Consider the following 25340-nt stretch of genomic DNA (forward strand, 5'->3'; position numbering starts at 1 on the left):
ACATAGTCCACCAGTACCGTATGTCTTCATAGTGTCAGTGTTAGCTGGCTGAGTGGTTAGCGTATCTGCTCTCCAGCCAAAAGGCTGCTGGTTTGAATTCTGCCATGGGCATGGATGTTTGTAATTGTCTCTGAAAATACTAATGGTGGAGGTTGGCGGTAGATGGCATTGGTGTAGATGACGAAGGTAGTTGAGGTTGGTGGAGACGAAGAGTTATAGAGTAGATGCCCTCCCTCGATAAGTCTTTGGACTCCATGGAGGTGTTACGTAGTAATAATAATAATATGTGATAACAGGAGAGGCAAAAGCTTACTTGAAAACTGAAGTAAATGAACTGGAGGTGCATAGCATATTACAAAACCTTTGTGAATACAGTTGTGGGATTAGATGGTATACTAGCTTGAATTTTATGAGAGGGTGCTAGGGAATTGGCAGTGCTGTCAACCATGTTTAGTCTAAATCTCTGCTCTGGGTTAGTCCCGGGGGGAGGGGGGCAGAAAGAGGGGAAAAATAGTTCCATGCAGGAGCTCTAAGACTGATGTAGCAAATTACTGACTGATCAACATATCAGAAGTCATAGTTAAGGTAATGGAGAAGTTGGTCAGGAGCAAAATACAGGAATGAATAGACAGAAGTAGAATACAATATGAAGGGGGGGGTGACATGGTTTTGTGAAGGGTAGGTCATGTCTCAGTAACTTTGTTTTATAATACAGAGATAGCTGAATTATATAGAGGTAATGGGTTTACAGTGATACTGCTTGAATTTGCAAAGACTTTTGACAGGATACTGCATAGAATTCTAATTAATAAATTGTAGCACATGAGGATGGATGTAAAGTTGGTGAAGTGGATAGTAGCTGGAAAGATACCAGACCATAGTTTATTCGGGAATAGTCCAGTAGAATGCCTGCGACTAGTGGTGTGCCACAGAGCTCTGTTCTTTAGCTGCTACTATTCCATTTGTATGTTAACGAATATAGGAAAGAATCTGAGAGGAGCTATTGATTTGTTTGCAGATGATGCAAAATTGGCAGGGCAATAGTTAATATGGATGAAGATGATGTTAAAATTTTGCAGGGTGATTTGGATAGTCTGGCTGTTTGGGCTGAGGAGAATGGATGTCAGTTTATTGTGGCAAAGTGTAAGGTCATTTTGGAGCAAAAAGATTACCAGCTGTGTACTACATTGAAGAAACTGTACTCCAGGAAATTGATGAAGCCAGGGATTTGAGCGTGTTAGTGGATATGGAGTTAAAGTTTACAGGGCATATTGCAAAACTGGCTAAAGCAGCTCATTAGATTACTTGGTTATTGAAGAATACCCTGACACATGGGTTATTATACCTCTTTATAGAGCCTTGGTAAGACTCCATCTTGACTATTGTGCACAGTAGTCAAAATGGGGGGGGGGTGAGGAGGAGGGGATCCAAATGGGAGTGACCAAGATGGTAGCAGGTCTATGGAATGAACTTTATGAGGACAAGTTGAAGTTTTGTGGGTTACAGAAATTGGTTGACAGGCAGAAAAGGGATGATATGATCAAGACTTACAAATCACTGAAGGATTTTTACCAATTAATACAGAGAAAATTTTCCAGAACAGTTTGGTGGGAGAACTAGGGCCATAGATTTTATGCTTGGAGATTGGTGTATTAGTGGAATAGGTTGCTGGAGTCTGTGGTGGGTGCCATGACTGTGAATGAGTTAAAAGCAAAGTATGATAAATACTGTGCATATGTTGGACAGTGCTTGGCATGATGTTTAGGGCCTTCCTCAATGAGTCATGGAGTTGCCCATAATAATAAATTTTGCTCTGTAAAAAAAACTAAATATGTCAAGTGGAGGTGTCCGTTTAGCCTACTCCTGAGTTGCTAGAGGTTGGATGAAAAAGATAACCTAATCTGAACATCTTATATTAGGATACAAAGAGGAAACTAGCCACCACTACTACTGTCATTAAATTCTCTTATGCTGTAAGAAGGCAGCAGTTTAAAAAAAAAAAAAAAAAATCGATCAATTGTGACACAAATCTGTATGTTTATTCACCATCCAATAATTTCAAGAAATCTAAACTTTATGATTGTCAGTAATTTACTTTGGAACTCATCAATCATCCATGCTTTTACAATCTCACTTCTTCAACTTCTGAAATGATCCTGCTAAAGGAGAACCCACTTTACAAGAGCATCACTAGAGAGACTGTTTTTTTTTTTTTTTTTTTGGAGTTGGCAGTAGCACCTATGAAACATTCCCAAAACCCTAACAAGTTTGTGTAATTTGCCAAAATTATAAAATTTCTTGTATGACTTTATCCAACAATAGTGCCAAGCTAAGACATTTCTTTTTCATTTTTTTGTGTTTAAATTTTAAACCATTCCAACTGTCAACTAATTGTTATTTGTGTACTGTGATCAACTGTTTGTTCTCTGAAAACTACCAAAATCAGAAGAATATTAGTAGCTAAATAAATATTTATTTTTATACTAGGGGCCTGCCTCGTACCCCCCCCCCCCGTGTTCCGGATTAGTAAGCCGGTTTTCCGTGAATTCTGATGACTCAAATTTTGAAGACTCGACACTGAGAGTAGTCCCTGAGTTTCAAAACACGCGACATAAAAAGGCTTATCATTTTATATATATAAGGTAGATTTATTTTCTCTGTGTTGTGATTGAAACTGCAACAAATCAAAGATGAATAACTGCTAACACCCTAAGCAGCTTTTTTATACTTGAACTAAATCTTAAACTAAAAATAGTTATTCGAATAACTATTTTTGCACTCAATTGATCATTCTCTTGAATCTGAAAATTATCTTCAAATTCAGACTTCTCATTCTGACTAGTCATGTGCTCTGTGTTTTCTGATTCATTCCCCAACTGTTGATATACATGGATGGTCTGAAAAGTTCTTGGCCTCGACCATAGGTGGCAACACTCAGCAAGATGTTTTTTTTTATACAGCTGTTGGAAGCCACTGTATCCCTTGAAATGGATAAAATTGAGTATTGTATAGTTATAAAATTCTTTGTAAAAGAAGGTTTAATGCCAAAAGAAATTCATTCAAAGTTCATAAAAGTTTATGGGCACCAAAAAGTGCAACAACACCAGAAATTATCGATCGAGTGCGCAATATATGGTATTGGATGATCGGTGAGTCAAAGTGTGTGAAATTGTGGAGACTATAGGCATTTCAAAAGAATGTGAGGATATATTTTGTATGAAGAACCTCAAATGATAAAGCTTTGTGCAAGATGGGTGCCACACTTGCTCGCAGCAAATCAAAAACGCACTCACATGAAAATTTTAAACAGTGCTTGGAGCATTTTAACAAGAATAAAACTGAATAAAACCAGTACACCAGAATCTAAACAGCAGTCAAAAACAATGGACAAAAGCTGGTTGTTTAGCGCCAAAGAAGACAAGGTCACAGCATCGGTGTTTTGGGATGCTGAAGGAATTTTGTTTATTAATTATCTTAAAGGGTAAAACAATAACTGGAGAATATTATTCAGATCTTTTAACCAGACTAAATGAAAAAATTCGTGAGAAAAGACCCAGTTTGTAGAAGTAAAAAATCATCTTTCATCAGGACAATGCACCTGCCCACAAATGTGTTTTGGCAATGGGAAAATTAAGGGATATGCACTATGAATTCTTGGAACATCCACCCTATTCCTCAGATTTGGCTCCCTCTGACTTCTCTGTCTTCCTAAGACTAAAAATCTTCCTCACTGGTCAGTGTTTTTCTTCGAATCAAGAGGTGCTTGCAGCTGTAGAAGGGTATTTTGCAGATCTTACTGAGAACCACTACAGGGATGGGATAATGGCGCCGGAGCATCACTGGAATAAATGTATTAGTCTTGGGGGAGATTATGTTAAAAAAATAAAAATAATTTTGAAATTATAAAGTCATTTTTTCATTGTTAGGCCGAGAACTTTTCAGACCACTCACATACGTAGGTAGGATGTTTGAAATGAACAAACTGGTGGAACATTAGTTTCTACTGTTATACTCTTGAGTGACGATTTCTTTCAAGGCAGATCCTGATGTTATTACTGAAACATAGGCTTTGGAGAGCTTTATGTGGAATCCCTGCTATTAAAACATGTATCAATTTAATGGTTTTACTTCCAAGGAAACCAAGGTTGTCTAGAATTCAGACTCAAGTCAGCTAGATAATCTCTCAAGTTGAGATCTATCTTTTTGATGTCTGACTTTTTGTAAGACATCAAATCTTTATAATTAGAAATCTTATAAAAGAATTAGAAATCCTTATAATTAGATATTTTCTTAGTCTTCCTTTAATTAGGAAGACTTGAAATTTGAACAGTGTATAACCTAGAAATGTGCTCTAATTTATGACACCTATAACACTTGTTCTTCATTGAGAATAGATCTTTTCTTTACAGTATCAAAATTATCCTCTATTACCTTCCTTCTCTTGAATTAATTGATAAACATTCTCTTATTTCAGCCAACAATTTTTTTTTTCTTTTACTTTTAATATTCAAATACAGTGTCAATTTCATGAGTAAATTGCGATCTTAATTCCTCTGCATGCTTATAAATTAATTCAGAAGTGGGTATTCTGATTCTTTTGGGTCCTACTCGTCTAGAACTTTGTACTGTGTGCTGCTGCATCTGTGAATATTTAATTGTTAATGATCACTAATTATCCTTTTCCTGTGCAATTTCAAATTCTTGTGTTATTGCATCTCATCTTATTTATAGCCTTTAGCTCCTGTTTTAATCAATGCCTAAATTTATGAAATAGCATCCTAATCATTAATTCAGTATTAGATTGTTAGATGTTAATTTTGAATAGTGTAGTCAATTTATCATAATATAGACATATAGATTCCCTAGGGCCCTGAATGCAGTTATTAATCCTCCATAAGTTTGATAATCACGCCATCTAGAGTATACACATACATACAAAGAAACAAGCTACAAAGAAATAAGTTTTGCCTTCATATCAAGGTCATCATCTGGAGTATACATGTATGCAGAGGTAATATCAATGAAATTCTTCATGAAACTTCACCAAAAATGCAAATAGCTATCCCATGCATTAAAGAGTTATGAGATAAAATAAATATGGATTCTTCACCATTGCAATCTTAATGCTACTTTTAAAACCACCTATAAAATTGAAACACATTCGGTTCCTCCAAGGATCTTCCCCTTGGCTTACCCGCAGACACATAGAATCCATTGTACCTGTAACTTAGCTTATGTTGTGAAACTGAATGCACAATTCCAATTCGTAAAAAAAAGAACACAAATGATATATTCAAATAATTTTGGTAAAGCAGGCTTCTCAAATCATACTTTTAATACCTTCAACCAAATTTATTGGAAAGGTACCTGTTCCTTACATCATACAAAAAACTGGTATGAACACAAGTTCAAGGAAGCCTGTGAAATTTTGATTAACCACCTTAATCTAAAAAATTATTGGTGGCATAAAAATCCCAAAAATTTGGATTGCACACATTCAGCCCATGTAAGTTCTGTCATGTTCACAACCCTTCTGTCATGCAAACAACCCTTACTTTAGAGCTCTAAGCAATAATTTCAGCACTTATTGGCCAGCATCTATACTGGTTTATTATAATTTATCTGTGAGTAATTAGAATAAACCAGTATAGATGGTGGTCAATAAGGGCTGAAATTATTGCTTAGAGCTCTAAAGTAAGTAATAATAAAGTAATATATCTCTTAATGATTTGTAACCATATAATAGGACTCTAGCTTTGTAGTAAGTTTCAATGCCTGTTTTAAAGTTTGTATCAATGCTACCAGTAGCATTGAGATTGGCCAAATTAGTGCAACTTTAGCATACTCTGTAGATTGTAATGTGTATATACATATTTGTATATGTGTCTGTACGTACCGAGGAAAAAGTAAAATTGTTTGGAAATTAGTAATAATGTTAACTTAATCATAGTAGTCGGTACACCTCTTGAGGATACATATCAGGAAAATGATATCACACACTTTCATTTAGTTTAAAAATGTTTATAAACAAAATGATATCATATTGATGTATTAAATGGCATTTGAAGCAAAACTGAAAGAATTATAAGTTAATTATTTATTGGTGAACTAAAGATGGCAAGTAGAATTAATCTCTATACTATAATCTCATTCAAAGTTTGCTTGTAATCGTCTGTTTTTCCTTCAACAAGAGATGATTTGATTGAAGAAACAAAATAGTCCTATCCTTCAGTAGTAGAGAATGTTCATCAATGGGTTTAAATACTTACTTTCATGCAGCATGAAGAATAAGAGTTCTTCCATAAGATGACATTCAAATTCGGTTTAATAGGTCAGAGATTTGATACAAAACTGCTAGCTTACTAGTTTCACTACTCTAACTGGTGGCTTCGTCGAAGCAAGATAACTCTACACATAACAGCTTAACAAACGAAAACAAGTTAAAGGTACAAATTAATACATTAAAAAATATCAAATTCATAGGAACCATTACATAAACACGTGGAGCGTGTATGTTAGCACTTGGTCAGTCATTGTTAAGCAGGTGCGTCCTATAATTGGCTGTGAAGTTGAACTCTGTGTTGAGCGATCTTATGAGTGATTTCCAAATATCACAAAGGATCATCCCTTGGTTTCTGTTTAGGCTGCCTCTTGAGCAGATAACTACTGCGGCTTCCTTTATGTTGCGGGAGATGTAGTAGTCTTCTATGTATGCCACAGTACTTTTATCCCATTCATTGTTGTGGTTTGTGTTGAAAAAATGGAAAGCTAAACTAGAATTGTCTTCTCTGTTGTTGTTTATGTCTCCAGTGTGCTCCTTTTGTCTTATTTCTAAACTTCTAGAAGTTTGTCCTATGTGATTCAGGCTGCAAGAACAAGGAATGTTGTATACTCCAGGGTGTTTATTAAAAGCATTCTTGTCTTTGGGTGACTGTAACATATTGCAAACTGTCTTAATTGGTTTGAAGGTAACCCGATTGTTGTGTGGCCTTAGTAGGTTGGCAATTTTTTGTGAGACTGTGCCAGCAAAAGGAATGGAAATGGAAGTCCTGTGATGAGTTTCTTGGATTTGCTGTTGAGAGGGGTTGGAGAAAAGTATCCTTTTTATTAATTTTCTTGGGTATCCATTGTTTGTTAATGTTTGGAGAATAAGATCTAATTTGTCTGTTAAAACTGTCATCTCTTATGATAGAAGTTGCTCTGTTTTTCAGCATATGTATAATGCTTAACTTTTGTGAAATATGATGCAATGAGGCATTTATTTATTGTATGGCATATACTTTTAACCATATGTATGGCATATGGTTAAAAGGAAATAAAATAAAATACGTATGAATATAGATAAGACAATATATAAAATTATAAATAAGAAGTAAAACATAAATAAGCATATAAAATATAGGTATTAAATTTATGACAAACATCAAGCAAAAAATTTAGTCATATTTTTACATTTAGATTTTTAATTCAATTGATCGCCTCTTAGGGGATAGGTCAAAAATGTCCTTTAAGTTCACCTGGATGTGCCATTAACTCACATTCCTGAACTATATGACGAATGGTTTGGCTCTTGGCTCCACAAGGGCAGTGGGGGATTTGGTATCTTTCCCCATTTTGATAGTAAGCTTCAGCATACACCATGAGCTGTATGGATCCTGTTAGCAGTCTTCCATATATTCTGGGCAGGTCAAATCCAGATGGTTTTTGAAGAATATTTATGTAGTTACAGACTTCAGGTGATACTGCTTGAGTCCACAGTACATTCCACTTATTCATCAAGCTGGCATGCTGACTGAGAAGATTACAGGTGGTTTTAATGGCAGGTCCTTCTGGATTTTAATCTGTCAGATAAAGCATCTGGAATAAACTCGTGTATTGGGAGATTTTGGTTATTTAGGATTCTTTTATATTCATGAAGCAGAGCTTCCTGTCATCGCAGTTCTGGAGGAGAAATGTGGCTCAGAATGGGGAGCCATTGTAAGAGTGTGCTTCTGATACAGCCCGTTATTAAGTGCATAGTGAGATTAAATTGAACATCTAATTTGTTGACATGGTGGCTATTAAGCCAAACAGGGGCACATACTCAGCTACGCTGTAGACCAGTCCCAAAGTGGTACACCATAGAGTTGTGGCACTTGAGCCTCATGTAGTACTGCAGAGCTTCTGAACTATATTATTTCTAGTATGTACTTTAGCAGCAATATCAATCATATGTTGTTTATATGACAGAGTTCTATCGAAGGTTATCCCTAAGTATTTAGGTTTCGGATTAAATGAAATTAATCCCATTAACATATATCTTTTGATTTTTGATTTGCAAGTCCGTTATTAAGTTGAAAACAAGAACATTCAGTTTTACCAGGATTTGGTGTTAATCTCCATTTTTTATAGAACTGCCATAAGGCTGACATATCATTTATCAATATTTCTTCAGTTCTTTGTATAGATTTATCACTGATTACAAAGCTAAATAATCTGCATAAGCAAACTTTCTACTAACTGTTTCAGGTATGTCTGCGATGTAAAGATTGAAAAGCAATGGTGCTAGCACTGAGCCCTGTGGTAGCCCATTTTTAAGCATTCCCTGTCTACTGATACTTCCCCCATTTACCACTCTGAAATATCGACCACATAATAATTCACTTATGAGATGCCCCAGTGTTTTACATGGGATAATCTCAAGGAATTTGTATGCGTCTCTCCCTCCAGACAATATCGTAGGCCAAAGACTGCAGTAGTCTTCAATCATCTTTGAAATCCTGCTTCAATGTAAGTTATTAAGCTAAGGATCTGATCTGTGCAGCTGCAATCGCTTTTGAACCCTGCTTGTTCTATTGGAACACATTCCAATATTTTCTCACTGATCCTATTCAGAATCAGTCTCTCCAGCAGTTTGTAGATTGCACTTTAAAAGGGCTATGGGGCAATAGCTTTCACTTCTGTCTACTGGCTTACCAGGTTTTAGCACAGCGATGATTTTTGTCCTTTTAAATTCCCTGGAAACGCAACCACTTTCGAGTATGCCGCTAAAGAATTTGGCCAACCACAATCTAGTATAAGGTCCACAATCTATCAGGAATTCATTATGAATATTATTGAATCCAGGAGCCTTCCTTGTTTTGAGGTGCCAAAGATTTTTCCTCACAAAAAAAAGGGCAATTGTAGGTTCTTTTGAATTACAGCTTTCATAGCCTTTAATTCACATTTTACCTCTCTAGTATATTCTTTGTCTATAGGGGTTCCAGAAAGTGAAACAATATGAGAAGCTATCTGATTTGAGTCAACAGGTGAAGATTTCTTTGGTATAAAGGGGCTTGGGCTGAGCTTCTTGTCTTGTGTAGCGATCATGCTTTTCTGCTAGAATGTTTAAAGTTTATGTTCTCAGTTCAATGGATCCACTTTTCCCTTCAAGCAGCATTAAGACTATGAAGCAGTACTTCTCCTGTCTCAGGATCCTTACTCTCAAGGAATTCCCGATACAGAGATTCGCTTTTGTTAGTCCATTCAGACACATATTCTTTCAGTAGCCTCGGGGGATGTATCTTTTTTGCCACTGTGCTATGACTACTCCAATGAACCTTGTATAATTTTTATGGGTTGGGGAAATTCTAAGATGTGCATCTAGGTCAACAGTAAAATTTTCCCGGTCAGCTTTTTGGAAATTACATCTTGCTCTAGGACAGGGGTCACAAACTGGTGGCCTGCAGGCTGGATATGGCCCATGAAGGCTTTATATCTGGCCCATGGCATCAGGTTTCAGGATCAAAATCGAATTAAAAAAGGACTCGTAGATAAAAATCTTTATTTTTGTAAGTCAAAATTATGTATTTAAATAATTTTCTTAAAGTATGAATAAAATGTAATTGAACTTGTATTTTCTAAGCTTGTTATATTTTTAAAATTTAAATGGTGGTGTAACTGTTTACGTAAGTTGTAAAGGCCCGGCAAAATAACGGTCTTTGTTTAGAGCCTTTCTTTTTTTAGTTTGTTTTGGTTCACAGAATAATAATAATATTGAATATGGTCCGTGTCTGATATACATCTAATTGACTGGCCCTTTGCTGAGTTTGAGACTCCTGGTCTAGGAAATGATGTTATCACTGGAATTTGGATGCCTGATTGCATTAAGATGGGACGGTGTTGACTATTTGAAAAACCCTCAAATACATCTGGAGACCTGTAAAGGTTGATTTTCACTATCTGTGGGGACAGATATCAAATCAGAGTTCTATTCCTTATTCCAAACTCTTGATCTAAAGGTGCCTTTTTTCCTTGGGGACTATTAAAATCTCCAGAGTACACTGTTGGATGGAGGTATATCTATAAAACATCATTTGGCCAAGAATATCATAACCAGGAATTGTTGCTCTATATTTAACTTGGTCTTCAGATTCGATATGTGAGTCTTGAATAAGAAGTAGATCAATGTTTTCATTTCGTAGGAGTTTAGAAAGATATTGACACTTTGTTGTGCTAGTACCCTCAATATTTAACTGGAAGATATGGATACTATGTCCCAATGTTCCTTGTCATCTGGTTCTGGGAGATGGTCAGGAGATTGCATGATTGCACAATGGTCTGGTCACCAGTTGCTCTAGCTCTTTAGCGTGATCCAAGGTGCACCACGAGGCAAGCTAGAATTGCAAAATGCGAGTAACAGCCTGTGTGAGTCAGCTTGCAGTATACATTAAGATTAATGCTATTTTCCGTTTGTTTTTTAATTAATATGTCCAAAACAGATAATTTCCCTTCATTTTCAAGTTCTAAGTGAACTTGATTTTTTGGTGAAATGAGTTTATGGAAGTTAGGAAATCATATAGTTCTGCCTCGCTATGTTTCCATATGATAAATATGTCATCAACATATCATTTTCGAACTTTTCCATAAATAAATCTGCACATGGAGGAGATAAAGGACTTCCTATTGCAAGACCTGAAAGTTGTTTGTAGATCTTTCCGTTATCTTTCTGTTCCATCTGAACAAATTCAAATTGAGGCAACGTCTATAAAGTTGAGCGATGTCTTGAGGAAACAGATTGTCTATGAGAGTCATGACTTCATTCACTGGGACATTCGTAAATAAAGACACAACATCTAGGCTAGCTAGAATGTCTGTTCTTGTTATGGAGATATTTCTTAGCTTTTCAATAAAGTGTTGTGTATTCTTGATATGTGTCTGTATTTTTAATGTGTGCTTTTAGAAGACAAGCAAGATATTTGGATAATAGATAAATTGGAGTTTATCCAATCCACTATTGGACGAAGAGGTATATCAGTTTTGTGTACTTTTGGTGATCCATATAAATGTGGAGTTAATGGATGCATTGACTTCAGTTTCTTTAAGATCTGTTGGCCATGTGTCCATGTTACTCAAAAGGTTGTTAGTTTCTATATGGTTTGTCCAAGTAGGGTCCGTGTCTAATTGACAATAAGTGGATGTGTCGGAAAGTAAAACCAAAATTTTTGATACATAATCTCTCATATTTAAAATGGTGGTAGAATTGCCTTTGTCTTCTTTGAGGATAATTATCTCATTGTTCTTCTTTAAATTAGTTAGTGCTCTTTTTTCTAAGGGGGTGATGTTCTTTTTTGGGGGTTGGGAACATGAGAGAATGATCACAGTCTTTAACCTTATATCATTTGCAACAGGTTCAGGTAAAAAAATAGAGAGCTTTCTCAATATTGCACATAATGTCTATTTTTGGTATAAATTCTGGAGTGACTGCAAAGTCAACTTTTTTTTTAGGATGCTAGCTTCTGCTGATGTTAAGTTTAGTCTGAAAGGTTGAAAACAATTTTATTGTCAGGAAGGTTACGTCTTGAATTGCAACTCTTTTCATATAGAGCATTCAATTTTTTTGATATGTTTGTTCTTGCTATTTAAGAATGTTCTATTAAAAGTATCATTAATTATATTTTCCAAACAGGACCATAGGTTAGCTTCTATTTGATACAGTTTTTGTATCAAATCTCTGACCTATTAAACCCAATTTGTATGTCATCTTATGTAATATTTAGTGGTCAAAAAAAACATTATCATAATAAGAGTTCTTATATAATATAATGGAGCACACGTTCATTTTCACACATGCTCTCTTAATTTTTATTCGCCCAAGACCAGAAATATCATCTGGCATTTCTTTCATCATTCAATTACAAAAACAAAAATTCTGTAAGAAGTACTTTAAAATGGCAACATATCAGTTGCTTTGGATAGACTATGTCCATGTATTTCTTTATAAAACTTCCATTTTATTCCTTAATTTTCCAGAAAGTCTGGATCTGTATTAACCTATATCATTTGAATTTTCAGTTTTATCTCCCCTCTTCTGCTATCTGCTTCTGCTTGTTGTTAGCATTCTCTCTTTTTGCCAGTCAGTGCATACTACTTGACATCAGAATGCATTATTGCATATGTATTCTTCACTCCTGTACTTGCCAATATTGCTATTCTGCCTTTTTTGAATGTAAATCATTTTTATAACTTCACAAAAACATTATCATTTTTAACTTCAGTATTTTATTGTTCTATGTCTAAATTCTATTCCATGCAGAAAAAGGAATTTACTTTCAGTTTTGGAATTATGATACAGTGTTGTGAGCACTCATTTCAATTACATAGGCTCTGAATTACCTTTATTTTTGGACTTGAAGGCCTCCCTTCAAATCCTCCATTCAGTTCTATCTTAAGCTTTTCTATACCACTGAATTAATATTAATATTACAATATATATTACAATAAAATAGAATAACCTAATAATTAATTAAAACAGTGCATTTTATTTGAATAAATATTCAAGTAATGCACATGATGAAATTCATTTATCTGAACATCCACATTGTGGTGGGATTTACACCACCAGCCTGTTTGGTTAAAGAGTGGATATGCCAACCACTTGACCAGTCAGCTCAACAAATTTATTATGTGACACCTCCAAGGATTCATTGTGGGAGAGTACACTACTCACAGCACAGTCTCCCCTACTTAATCCTTCAAATACACACAGCGACACTACTAACATTAACATACCATGCAATCAACAGTGTCTGTATATATGCCTGTAAATTGTATTTGTTCTCTACAATTTGTCTGTATATGAAATGAAAAACTTGTTTTCAGGAGAAAAATCTTTGCTATTTCCATATGAGATTGACTAGCTCACCTTCAATTAAAAAAAATCCATATAAAGATGTTCATTACCTTTGTTTGCTTCCTTATCCATGTATTGTTCTTTTTTTATCTAACTTACTGTGTTCTTCCCAAAATGGCTCTTTCCATGTTAGTGTGTTTTCAGTTTCTCTAGGTGTTTTTTAGTCGGGTTTCACTATCATAGGTCATTGTTAGGAGCACACTGGTTTTCTTTTGAAGTAGTTTTTGGTCAGGTGCCTTGAAATATATCTCCAAATTGGTTAAAAACTTTCCATCCTGTTGTTATTCTAGCTGAAATTTCATTGTCAAGTTTATGGTTATTTGTAATGATTTGTCCTAAATATTTGTATAAACTCACTATTTAAATCTATCTTTAATTTATTTCTGTTTGTTTTCATTCTGGACTATTTTCCCTATATACATTATTTTTGATTTATCCATATTTATTTGCAGGCCTATTTCCAAACTTAATTCATTTAATTCAATAATCATATATTCTAATGCTTTTGGAAGTTCCTATTAATGATATTATCAGTGAAGGAGAATAGTTAAGTATTCTCCATCAATATTCAGTCCTCTTTTCTCCCAGTTAGTTTCCATTTTCCATTTAATAATTCTTAGCAAATAATGAAATGAAAGGAAATATCACATTTTAAAAAAGCAGATTGAATAAATGAAATGCTTTATGTATTAGAATAAACTAATAAATGAAATGCTAATTTAACATACATATATTTAATGATTTTTAATATACTACTGAGTAAATATTTCATATTAAAGGAGAATAATTCATTTACAGATTTAATCATTTCAAAAATTTTACTTATACCTGTGCTGCTTCCTCAGTACATATTTTAAATAGTTAAAAAATTATTTCTTTCTTTTCTGGGGAAGTTCTCACTTATAATTTTTATTACTGTTGTTATTATTAGGCTCTTGCTGAAGTGCTGAAACGAGCAATAACAACATTGCTTGATGATTGTTCATCACTTGTGCCAGATATTTTACAACTAATGCTTCACTTGTATCAACAATGTCCACATATTGCTGTTTTGGATGTTGTTAAGCAGGTATGACTTTGAAAACTTATTTCTTGTAATTTAATTGTAACTTGTGCCCTTGGAATTACACAGTAATAATTAATAATGCATTTCTAATTTTCACGTCATCCTGCTGAATAATTCAACTAATTAATAACTCTTTCTCTCTCTCTCTAGATACATGTTGAAAAATACACATCATTAGTTTGCATTGTACAGTATAGTGCAGTAATTTCATTTTGCTGCTCTACTTAAAGTTGCCAGATGTTTGTTTTGTAATATTGTTGTTCTGTAGTAAATGACAATATGGATGCATTGTGTACTTATGCAGATAGTTCAATTCATAGGTATACAGTTAGACACCCACTAAATTATAGCACAACCAAGAGAAAAGGTGGAATTGTGTCTATTACTAAGAGTTTCATATAATTATTTCTTGGTTTCCATGGGATTATTACACTCATCATAAAAGAGGTTCTTTCGTCCCAACCACACAATTTTTTCATCCTACTTGGAATAACTCACCATGAATTCTTTCAATTTTGGTGCACTCACTATCCACTCTAACATTCCATTCCACTTTCTTACTCTCTGTACAAGAATCTTCATCTCACCCTTGCTCATAACACTCATACAGTTTCTAGGGATGCTCTTGTTCTCCCACACTTCTCCTCAACATCTATCTGATAAGCTCTTCTCACCACATATAACTGTTATTATATCCTCCTCCTTTTTCAGATTGCCATACTGCACACAACTACTCAATTCAGTCTAACAATACCATATCCCTACTGTGTTTATTCTCATTTTCAACATTCCATAGTCCTGATATCTCTTACTCACCTTTGGATCCTGCCTAGCATTTATTATTTCCTATTTAGTCAGCTAGATCTACACATAGTCAGTCTTATCCTAAACTGTCAGTCTTCTGGGTTACTTTAACTGTTGAGTGTCTCCTAAACTATACTGCATTGTTTCTTTGACCAGAGTGCATGGTCAAGATGCAATGAGATTTTGGTTTCACACTAAGCAGTGTTAAACTGAAATCTCTTTTCATCTACCTATTGAATCATCCTGAAGTGATATCACACATGAGAATTTTCTTCTTACTGGCCCTAATTTGCATATCTCTATTCAAACCCTGGACTATATTGTCACCATATAAATCAAACCTCTTGCTTTCCTGGCTGATTAAGTGAACAGTATCTCTGCTCTCCATTTTGCTGGCTGTGGGTTTGAATCCCTTTGAGGCATGGATGTTTGAATGTCTTTATGTGGCAGATTATTTTTATTGCCTGTTGTTAGACTTCCATCCTGCTTATTCATGGCCTGGAGTGACTTGAAAAAAGTACCATACTTCATTTCTAGAGTAGATTCTTTTGTTGATTTCCTTCAATGAAAGGTTGGAAATAACATGAAAAGCTTAGAGCACAACTTGGCACCTACCTCTTGCTTGGCTCCCCACACCTATGCCACAATTCTACTATTCATTTTGATACTACTTTGTCATTGGTATAACAAATGGCCCTGCAAAAATTCAGAAACATGGCTGTCTGTCATCTTTCCAGTGTAATTGTCTCTCTCTATGAGAGTGATTATATTACTGAAACAATATGCTGTCCCTTGTAGCAGTTTCTTCTAGTCACTGCTTTGAGGAATAGAGAGATCCTATCTGGAAATTGAATACAATGAAAGTGCATGACAGGCAAAGAGAGGATTAATCACCGCCAATGCATCAGCAAATACTAGGTTTATAAAAGTCAAATTGCATGGCCTTAATAAGGTCACTAATTTGGTAGTTTAATCAAATGAAGAATTAAACAGATTTAATGATTTCAGTATTTCATCAGAGGCACATCATCAAGGATACAATATAAAAATGCTAACATTCACAACCACACAAAGAATAAATGAAGATTAAACTTAAAAGTCTAAAGTCCTAAGAAAGGCATCCCACCCCACACTGGATTCTAGTAGGTGGCTTGGATCTTAGATGGGAGGTCTAATAATTATCATTTCTCATCATGGTAAATACAGAATCATTAATTCAGGCTTAGTTAATTTTTGATATCTGTTGTTGATTCCATAAGTCTCATGTTTGTGATAACTGCAGTGAAGCATAGTTGCTTTGTTTTTTCATTTGATTCTGTACTGTGTCCAAAGCATGGTCTGCTAGACTTGGCTAACCATTATTTCTTACCTTCTTCAAAGCATATGTTGGCATATTTTCCAGTTTATCCATAATGTGACAAATTACAAGAACAAGAAACTTTGTAATACACCTTGGAACTGAGACTGAAGGGAATTAATTTCTAGGAGAATATATAAGAATAGCCAGCTTCATATGAGGTTTGAAAACAAAACAGTACACAGATTATATTTCTTTAAAGTTGTAGCAGTAGTTGCTAGTAAGATTTATTGCATAAATCTTACCAGCAACTCAAAAATAAAGGTAAAGCTCAGCTGTGTTGGAAGTTGCTTGGAACAGAATTTAATGTTGTTTGAGGAGGTGGATAAAGTGAAAGTTCATGAATATCTACCTGTGTATGTAGATACATTTTTAGATTTTATGTAGACTAATAAATAAATTGTGCCATTAGGAAGACATGATATAAATGTCTAGATAAGACTATTGTTATTTTCTTTTTTCTGTGGTAAACTATATTGTAGGGTGTTGGATGATGTGGACGATCTGAAATGAGTTTGTTGCATCTGTCATCATGTGACCAAATGGAGAACACATCATCAATGTATCTTAGAAGGTTTAAGAGCAGTGGTATTTAGAGTATGTTTTTCAAAAATGTTTCATATAAATTGCATATATTATCTAACTGAAGCAGGCAAAATAGTCGTAATTATAATAGTTTCAAATAAAAAATGGCTGAGATGAGAATTGCTATGCCCTCTATTTGTATATAGTGGCCTTCCAAGTGAAGTAGATCGATGAGTGAATAAAGAAGAATAATGAAACAGTGAAACAAGAGTATAACATCATCTGGATAAAGTAAAAAGCTAAGATAAAGATTTCCACTTTTGATATTGGGTTTAATGCCACATTTCCTTCATAATGTGGTCCATATAGATGTTGAATAACAGTAAGGATAATGAACTGCTGACTCAGCATAAGCTATTTTCATGTACCTCCTTTAATCCTAAATTGCTGACTTACTACTGACATGAAAATCAGCAATAAAAAGACCAAAAATATGAAAATGGACAGTAACACAACTTCAGCTGCATTCAGAATCGAGAATCTGTAGAATAAGTAAAATACTTCAGCTATTTAGGCACAATTATGAGTGAAGACTGTAAATTAACTATGGAAAAGTAGACAAGAGAATAAGCAAAGTTGGTATGATGGGGAAGCAGTTGAATAAATTTATATGGAATTAGAGAGAAATTTGACAAAACACCAGACTAGCAGTATACAAGACTGTTCAAACCAGTTTTAATTTATGGATTTGAGAGTTGGGTTAGAAATAAATCACTTGATCAAAGACTAGAACATATGTATGAGGGTTCTGAGAAGGATGAGGGGAATGAACAGATGGCATCAATGGCACAATCATATTAAAAATGAAGATATTAGAAAGGAATTTGACATTATTAGCATTCAAGAATGTGAGCATAGCTAATCTAAGGTGGTATGCCCACTTAAACAGAATGGGTGAGGAAAGGTGTTTGATGCCAAAATGGTAAGAGATCCGGTGGAAGACCAAGGTCGAGGTGGATTGATTCATTCAGAAGTGCTGTAGAAGCATGAAATGCTCACAAAGACTGATTTGGAAGGAAATTGTTGATAGAGATTATTAATGTAAACTTATTCATATAAGTGCTGTCATAGTAGCCTTACATCCCTTGAGGGTGCATATCAGGAAATTGATGATGACCTGTTCTTGAAATCAACTACATGTTGCTCAATATAATATCCCATTTACACCATATAATTGTAGTGTTTTGAACAGCTTTTCTCTTGCTATCTTGTCATATTCCATTTCCAGATTTACAAAACTGATTATAGATCTTTGTTATGTTTCCACGATTTCTCAACTGTTTGTCTTAAAGTGAAAATCTGATCCTGATAAACTCGCACACACTGAGAGGCAGCAGAGCTTATTAGCAAATTAATGTCGTGTGGGCAAATTTGGCTTGAATCAAACTTTTTATTCTTCAATTTTCCCCTTCCACAATTTTGCTTTTGTTAAGTATGATTGCATAAATCTTACCAGCAATATGTAGTAGTAAAATTGCTCTGCAGTTCTCAAATTCAGTTTTGTTTCCCTTTTTATAAATGGGTACTATGAGAGCTCTGCTCAATTCATCTGGAATTCAACCTTCTGAATTATGCAGTGTAGCCACTGTAAAACTGTAAAACTTATACATCCATATGTAAGTATTTCTAGTCAAATATCTACTCTAGCTGTCTTTCCACATTTTCTATTTCACATGTATATCCTTGATTGCATTCCTCTTGACTATTTTCGACTGTTCTGTTACTTCTTGTTTCATTCAATAATTTTTGCAGTGTGTCATAATTTTTGAAACAGTATGTCAGGAAATATTTTTCTAATTAGCCATTGTAGTTATGGACAAGTCTGTTGAATTGTTGGTTGATTTCACAATGAGCAGTTAGGCTGGATTTCTGGTTTCTCTTTTCTGTTATGAGCCACATTACTATCAAGATCCTCCTCCTCATTGACTTAATAACATTTGGTCAAGATATTTGCCCAATAACAATCAGGGAAAATAGGGAATAGCTGTAGTATTCAACACTAAATATGGATATAATCTTCTTGAATTGCAGTCGATATCCTGTAGATAGATATGGGCAAATATCAGAATAGCGAACTGGACAGGAGTCTTATTTGTGCTTATGGTCCATAGAAGGTGCTACCAATGAAGAAATTAAGGGATTTTTTTTGAGGCATTAGAGAAAAAAGGAAAAGTTAATCTTTGTTGGAGATCTAAACTGCAGAGCACAAAATGATTACCAGACATATAGAAATGTTTTGGGAAAATTTGGAGAAAAGTACAAAACTAATAATAATGGTAAATGCCTGCTGGATTTATGTTCAGGACAGGGATTAGTAATTATTAACACCATGTTCCAACATAAAAATGTGTAGAAATTCACATGGAGAGAATATGCAAGAAATAAGAAAGTCTCATTAGCGATGTTATTGTTGATAGCAATGTGTTTCCACTGGTTCAGGACACAAGGGTATACAGAGGATTTGAAATAGGAAATGATCATTATCTGGTTTTGAGCAAGATAAAATAGAATTTCATATTGAAAAGAAGAGTGTTTAAGAAAGCTTTAAAAATAATCAAAGTTGAGTAGCTCTCAGAGGTGAACTATAATCTCAAATACACAATCATCATTCAAGAAAAAAAATGAGAGTTTGAAAATAAGAACCAAACTTTGGAGATTCAATGGCAAACCTTGAAGAAAACATTGATTGATTCAGCCAAAGGCATGTGATGAGGCTCTAAGAATAGAAAAATCAGAACTCCATGGTGGTCTCAGGAAGTTAGAGAGGCAGTCAAGGAAAAGAAGAAAGCATATCAAAAGTTCCTGTAGTGTCTAATTCAGAAAATGTAAGAAAGCAAAGCACTGTATAATACTACCTAAACAAAAGTCATGGGAAGACTTTGGTAAGAACATAGAAAATAAACATGAGCAAGATGGTAAAACATTCTGGAGGCTATTGAAAAAGTACTGAAGGAATCAGAGATGATAAAGGGACAGGAACACTGAAGATAAAGATATTCTAGCTGTCTCGAGTAAATACTTTGACAATGCAGTGGTAAAAAAACTCCCAATAGGAATGCAGTCAGAAATACATATCCAAACTTGAAGTTGAAAAAGTCATCATAAATCTGAAATGTGGAAAAGGCAACTGGAGTAGATGAAATTTGGCCAAGAATGCTCAAATATGGAGGTATAAAAGTTTTACAGTGGTTGTATGGCATAATTCAAAAGGCCTGGTCAGAGGGTTGAATTCCAGATAATTGGAGTACCCATCTATTGAAGGGAATTAAAATGGAAGGGGAAAATTAGAGGTATTTCCCTGCTGAGTGTTCCTTGTAAGATTTATGCAAGTATACTTTAGAAATGGCTAATAAAAATTGTGGGAAGGAAGTTTGAAAAAGAAGTTGCAGGCCAAATATAGGTTGTCAGGATCAGATTTTTACTTTAAGACAAATAGTTGAGAAATCTTGCAAATATAACAAGGATTTGTATTTAAATTTGGTTAGTCTGTAAAAGCATATGACAAGGTGCCAAGAGGAAAGCTCTTCAAAAAGCTACTTATATTTTGAGGAATACATAGTCTCTATTTAAGCTGTAAGGTCAGCATTTAGATTTGAAGGGGGTTCTGGAAAGATGTTAAATCAGGTGTTCGACAATGGTGCACGTTATCTCCACTGTTATTTGGATGACATTATGAAGGAAAGTGGTATTAAATCTGATATCAAATTTGACTGTTGGCCTTTACTTTATGTAAATGATGTTATACTTCTGAATAAATCCAGTACAGGTCTGCAAGATTCCCTAACTAATTTCTAATAAAAAGACAGATGAAAATAGGCAGAAACATTGTAAACATCAACTACATCCTGAATGCTGAACCTATAGAACAAATTAAACATTTCAACTATGCAGGCACAATTTTTAGTGAGAATGTTAAATTAAATATGGAATTAGTGAAGATGGTATGGTAGGAAGTCAGCTGAATAAATTTGTGGTATAAGAAAAATTAGTCAGAACACTAAATTAGCTGTATACAAGGCAGTCTTCAAACCAAGTTTAACTTATGGATCTGAGAGCTAGGTTAGAAACAACACTTGATCAAAGACTGAAGATCTCTGATATGAGAGTTCTGAGAAAGATTAGTGGAGTGAGAAAGCAGCATCAATTGCAGTATCACATTAAAAATGAGGATATTAGGAAAAAACTTGCAATTGTTAGCATTCAGGAAGTGTTAGAACTAATCTCATCTGGTATGGTCACTTAAACAGAATAGGAGAAAAAGGATTAGCAAACCAAGTATTCTTTGCTAAGTTGGCAGAAAAAAGATCCAGAGGAAGACTAAGATGTAGATGGGTTGATAAAGTAAAAAGTGCCTTAAAAGATAGAAATATAAGATCTGATAATGTTGGAGTCTTGACAGATAACAGATGAATTTTGAGGGAAATTGTTAATCGGAAGTTAGTAATGGTATAATTTTTCATGTAGTACTACCATAATTATCCTGTACACTCCTCTGAGGGTACATATCAAGATAATACAATGTTGACTTATATTTGCTAGTTTCTTATATATCTGAAGGATATACATGACTACATAATTTACATAGCTATTTGTGCAAAATAGCTTATATAATAAGCTGGTATACTAATAATAAAATACTAACAGAGAGGAATAAAAATTAAATCATAACTATTCATTGTAAAGATTTTGAGGAATGTGAATTCCGCAAGTGTTTTTACATTAAATTCTGATGTTTGAATATTTTTTTTCTTTTCCTTAAAGTCAAATATAATATTTCTTGTTGAGAGGTTTATACGCTGGTTAAACATGATAACTAATATTTAAGGAATTGACAGCGTATACTAGGCATATAGATTAAATAAACTTTAATATATACTTTCCGATATTTCAGCAAACGTCACGTTGCCATCTTCTTGGGAACTTACTACAAAGATACGTGCACACAAGTACTAATAACAGCAAATGAGACTGAAGCTAGCGTTTTCCTAAAGTCCTGATGGTGCCCCCTGGCGGTCTATATTGGTAGTTCTTGGCCTTTGGGCTGAAGTTCTTCTGATAAAAGTTTCCCAAATTTGGGGCAGTTTCATGCATCCAAATTTGTTGAGGTTTGGCATGTTCCTAAGGGCCGAGGCTGATTCCATGAATAGTCTTTTCATACTTGAACTTGCTGCGGTGTATTACTGTGGCTTTCTTCCATCTTATTCTGTGGCGAGTATCCAGAGCGTGGTCTGCAAGCCCAGAGTGGCTGTACTGGTAAAATCGGATGTAATCCTTGTGTTCTGAGATTCTGATATTTGCTGTCCTGCCTGTTTGGCCAAAGTAGGACAGTTTACAGCTGCAGGGGACCTGGTATACACCAGGTAGGTCTAGGGGAAGTGGTTGGTCTTTGGTGGAGCGGATAAGGGATGCCAGTTTTCTATGTGGTCTGTAACAAGTGGTCAAGTCATGTTTTTTTAGGATTTTATTGATTTTTTCCGAGGTGCCTCTGATGTAGGGAATCGTGATAGATTTAGAGTAATCTTTTTTGTGAAGGGGAGGGGGTGGTGTGTTGTGGATAACTGGGTTGAGTATTTTTTGGATTTTTTTTTGGAGGGGGTAGCCGTTGGCTGAGAAAGTGTCACGGATTCAGTGGTTAGGGATTGATCATTAGAACAGATTATTTTTGCCCTGTTGAATAATGTTTTAATAACCCCATATTGTTGTGAGGGGGGGGGGATTGTTGGTGAATGTATCTGCCTGTATGGGTGGGTTTTCTATAAACTGAGAAAACCAAGGTTCCATCAGGTTGGCGGGTGACTAGTGTGTCTAGGAAGGGGAGGTTATTGTTTTCCTCTTTTTCTAGGGTGAATTTGATTCTAGGGTGTTGGTTGTTCAAGTGTGTTAGGAAGGAGAGGAGTGAATCCGGGCAATGTGGCCAAATAGCGAAAACATCATCAACGTAGCGAAGCCATATGGTAGGTTTTTGTGGGGCTGAGTTTAAGGCTTTCTCTTCAAACATCTCCATGAAGAAGTTGGCCAACGGTGGGGAAAGTGGTGAACCCATGGCTGTTCTCTCTATCTGTTTGTAGAATTTTTCCTGCCAAACGAAATAGCCTGAATTCATTGTAAACTGAAATAGGGCTGAGATATCGGGAGGAAATTTAGCTTGGATTAGCTCTAAGGTTTCTTTGAGGGGGACATTCGTGAATAGGGAGGAGACATCAAAACTGACCATTATGTCATTATGTTGGAGTGTAAGGTTTTCTATACTGGCTTTGAAGTGGGCGGAGTTTTTTATGTGTGATGGTGTATTGCCAGTATAGTGTGAGAGCGCTTTGGCTAAATGCTTGGCTAGTTTGTAAGTGGGGGAATCAATGCCATCCACTATGGGACGTAATGGCACATTTTCTTTGTGTATTTTTGGGAGCCCATATATGCGGGGGGGTCTGGAGTTATAGGGTTTTAGTCTGTTGGTAATCTCCACAGGCCAAGAAGTGACCTTCTTAAGGAGCCTATGGAGTTTTCTAATTTGTGAGTTGGTAGGATTGTAATTAATGGGGAGGTAAGTGGAACGATATAATAATAAAGCCTTGAGCTTACCTGTGTAATCTTTAAGATTAAGTACCACAGTGGCGTTTCCCTTATCCGCTTTGGTGATCACTATTTTTTTGTTTCTTTTCAATTCTTGTAGTGCCTTGTATTCACTACTGGATATGGTGGATTTTGGAGGTTTTGCTTTGTTGAGAACACAGGCTACCTCCAATCTGATATCGTTGGCGATGTGGTTAGGCTATTGGCGAATCCCGCATTCAATTTGAATCATTAATTCCTCGGCCGGTAATTTCCTAGGAGCAATGGCGAAGTTGTGACCACGTGACAGAGCGTGGAGTGCTTCTGGCTTTAAGGTAGCTGACGATAGGTTAACAACAGTGTTGGTTTGTAGTTTGGGCGACGAGTTCTTTGTTAATTTATCAAACTTGTTGATATGTTGGCTTCGTACTCGTTCAAATTCTTTTTTAGCTGCCGTACACGAGACGTCATGTAGTACCGACCAAAGCTCGTGATTCAGCGTAAGTGAAAGCTCCTTTTCTAGCGTTGATATAGCGCTGTTTATGTCGGCTAGGGAACCACGTGTGGCAGTAATTTGCCCCTGAAGTAATGCCTGGCTAGTGCGGTTGTGAATACGAAGAGCTTTCTGTGAGATGAAGCGGTGTTTAAATTTGACACATTTCGGGATGACATGATTATCCCGGCAGCGTTTTAGGAATGCCAGACGGAAAAGGAAAGGACTAGAAAAGGAGCTTTCACAACGTGGGATTCGCCAACTGCCTAACCACATTGCCAACGATATCAGATTGGAGGTAGCCTGTGTTCTCAAAAAAGCAAAACCTCCAAAATCCAACATATCCAGTAGTGAATACAAGGCACTACAAGAATTGAAAAGAAACAAAAAAATAGTGATCACCAAAGCGGATAAGGGAAATGCCACTGTGGTACTTAATCTTAAAGATTACACAGGTAAGCTCAAGGCTTTATTATTAGATCGTTCCACTTACCTCCCCATTAATTACAATCCCACCAACTCACAAATTAGAAAACTCCATAGGCTCCTTAAGAAGGTCACTTCTTGGCCTGTGGAGATTACCAACAGACTAAAACCCTATAACTCCAGACCCCCCCGCATATATGGGCTCCCAAAAATACACAAAGAAAATGTGCCATTACGTCCCATAGTGGATGGCATTGATTCCCCCACTTACAAACTAGCCAAGCATTTAGCTAAGGCGCTCTCACACTATACTGGCAATACACCATCATACATAAAAAACTCCGCCCACTTCAAAGCCAGTATAGAAAACCTTACACTCCAACATAATGACATAATGGTCAGTTTTGATGTCTCCTCCCTATTCACGAATGTCCCCCTCAAAGAAACCTTAGAGCTACTCCAAGCTAAATTTCCTCCCGATATCTCAGCCCTATTTCAGTTTACAATGAATTCAGGCTATTTCGTTTGGCAGGAAAAATTCTACAAACAGATAGAGGGGACAGCCATGGGTTCACCACTTTCCCCACCCTTGACCAACTTCTTCATGGAGATGTTTGAAGAGAAAGCCTTAAACTCAGCCCCACAAAAAACCTACCATATGGCTTCGCTACGTTGATGATGTTTTCGCTATTTGGCCACATGGCCCGGATTCACTCCTCTCCTTCCTAACACACTTGAACAACCAACACCCTAGAATCAAATTCACCCTGGAAAAAGAGGAAAACAATAACCTCCCCTTCCTAGACACACTAGTCACCCACCAACCTGGTGGAACCTTGGTTTTCTCAGTTTATAGAAAACCCACCCATACAGGCAGATACATTCACCAACAATCCCCCCCCCCCTCACA

The 25340-nt window shown here is 35.6% G+C and overlaps 1 protein-coding gene across 2 annotated transcripts in view; it reads left to right on the plus strand.

Moving 5' to 3' along the window:
- Positions 1-25340, plus strand: part of cdm (importin-13-like protein cdm) — a 389177-nt gene that overhangs the window by 232948 nt on the left and 130889 nt on the right. For both annotated transcript variants that reach the window (XM_090408166.1, XM_090408167.1), the window contains exon 17: positions 14082-14219. In XM_090408166.1, coding sequence (XP_090264292.1) covers positions 14082-14219 — 138 coding nt within the window. The remainder of the gene's footprint in view (positions 1-14081; positions 14220-25340) is intronic.

This window comes from Typopeltis vanoorti, chromosome 18 (assembly GCF_054136105.1).
Source record: "Typopeltis vanoorti isolate ZY-2024b chromosome 18, IOZ_Tvanoo_1.0, whole genome shotgun sequence".
Classification (NCBI taxonomy): Eukaryota; Metazoa; Arthropoda; class Arachnida; order Uropygi; family Thelyphonidae; genus Typopeltis; species Typopeltis vanoorti.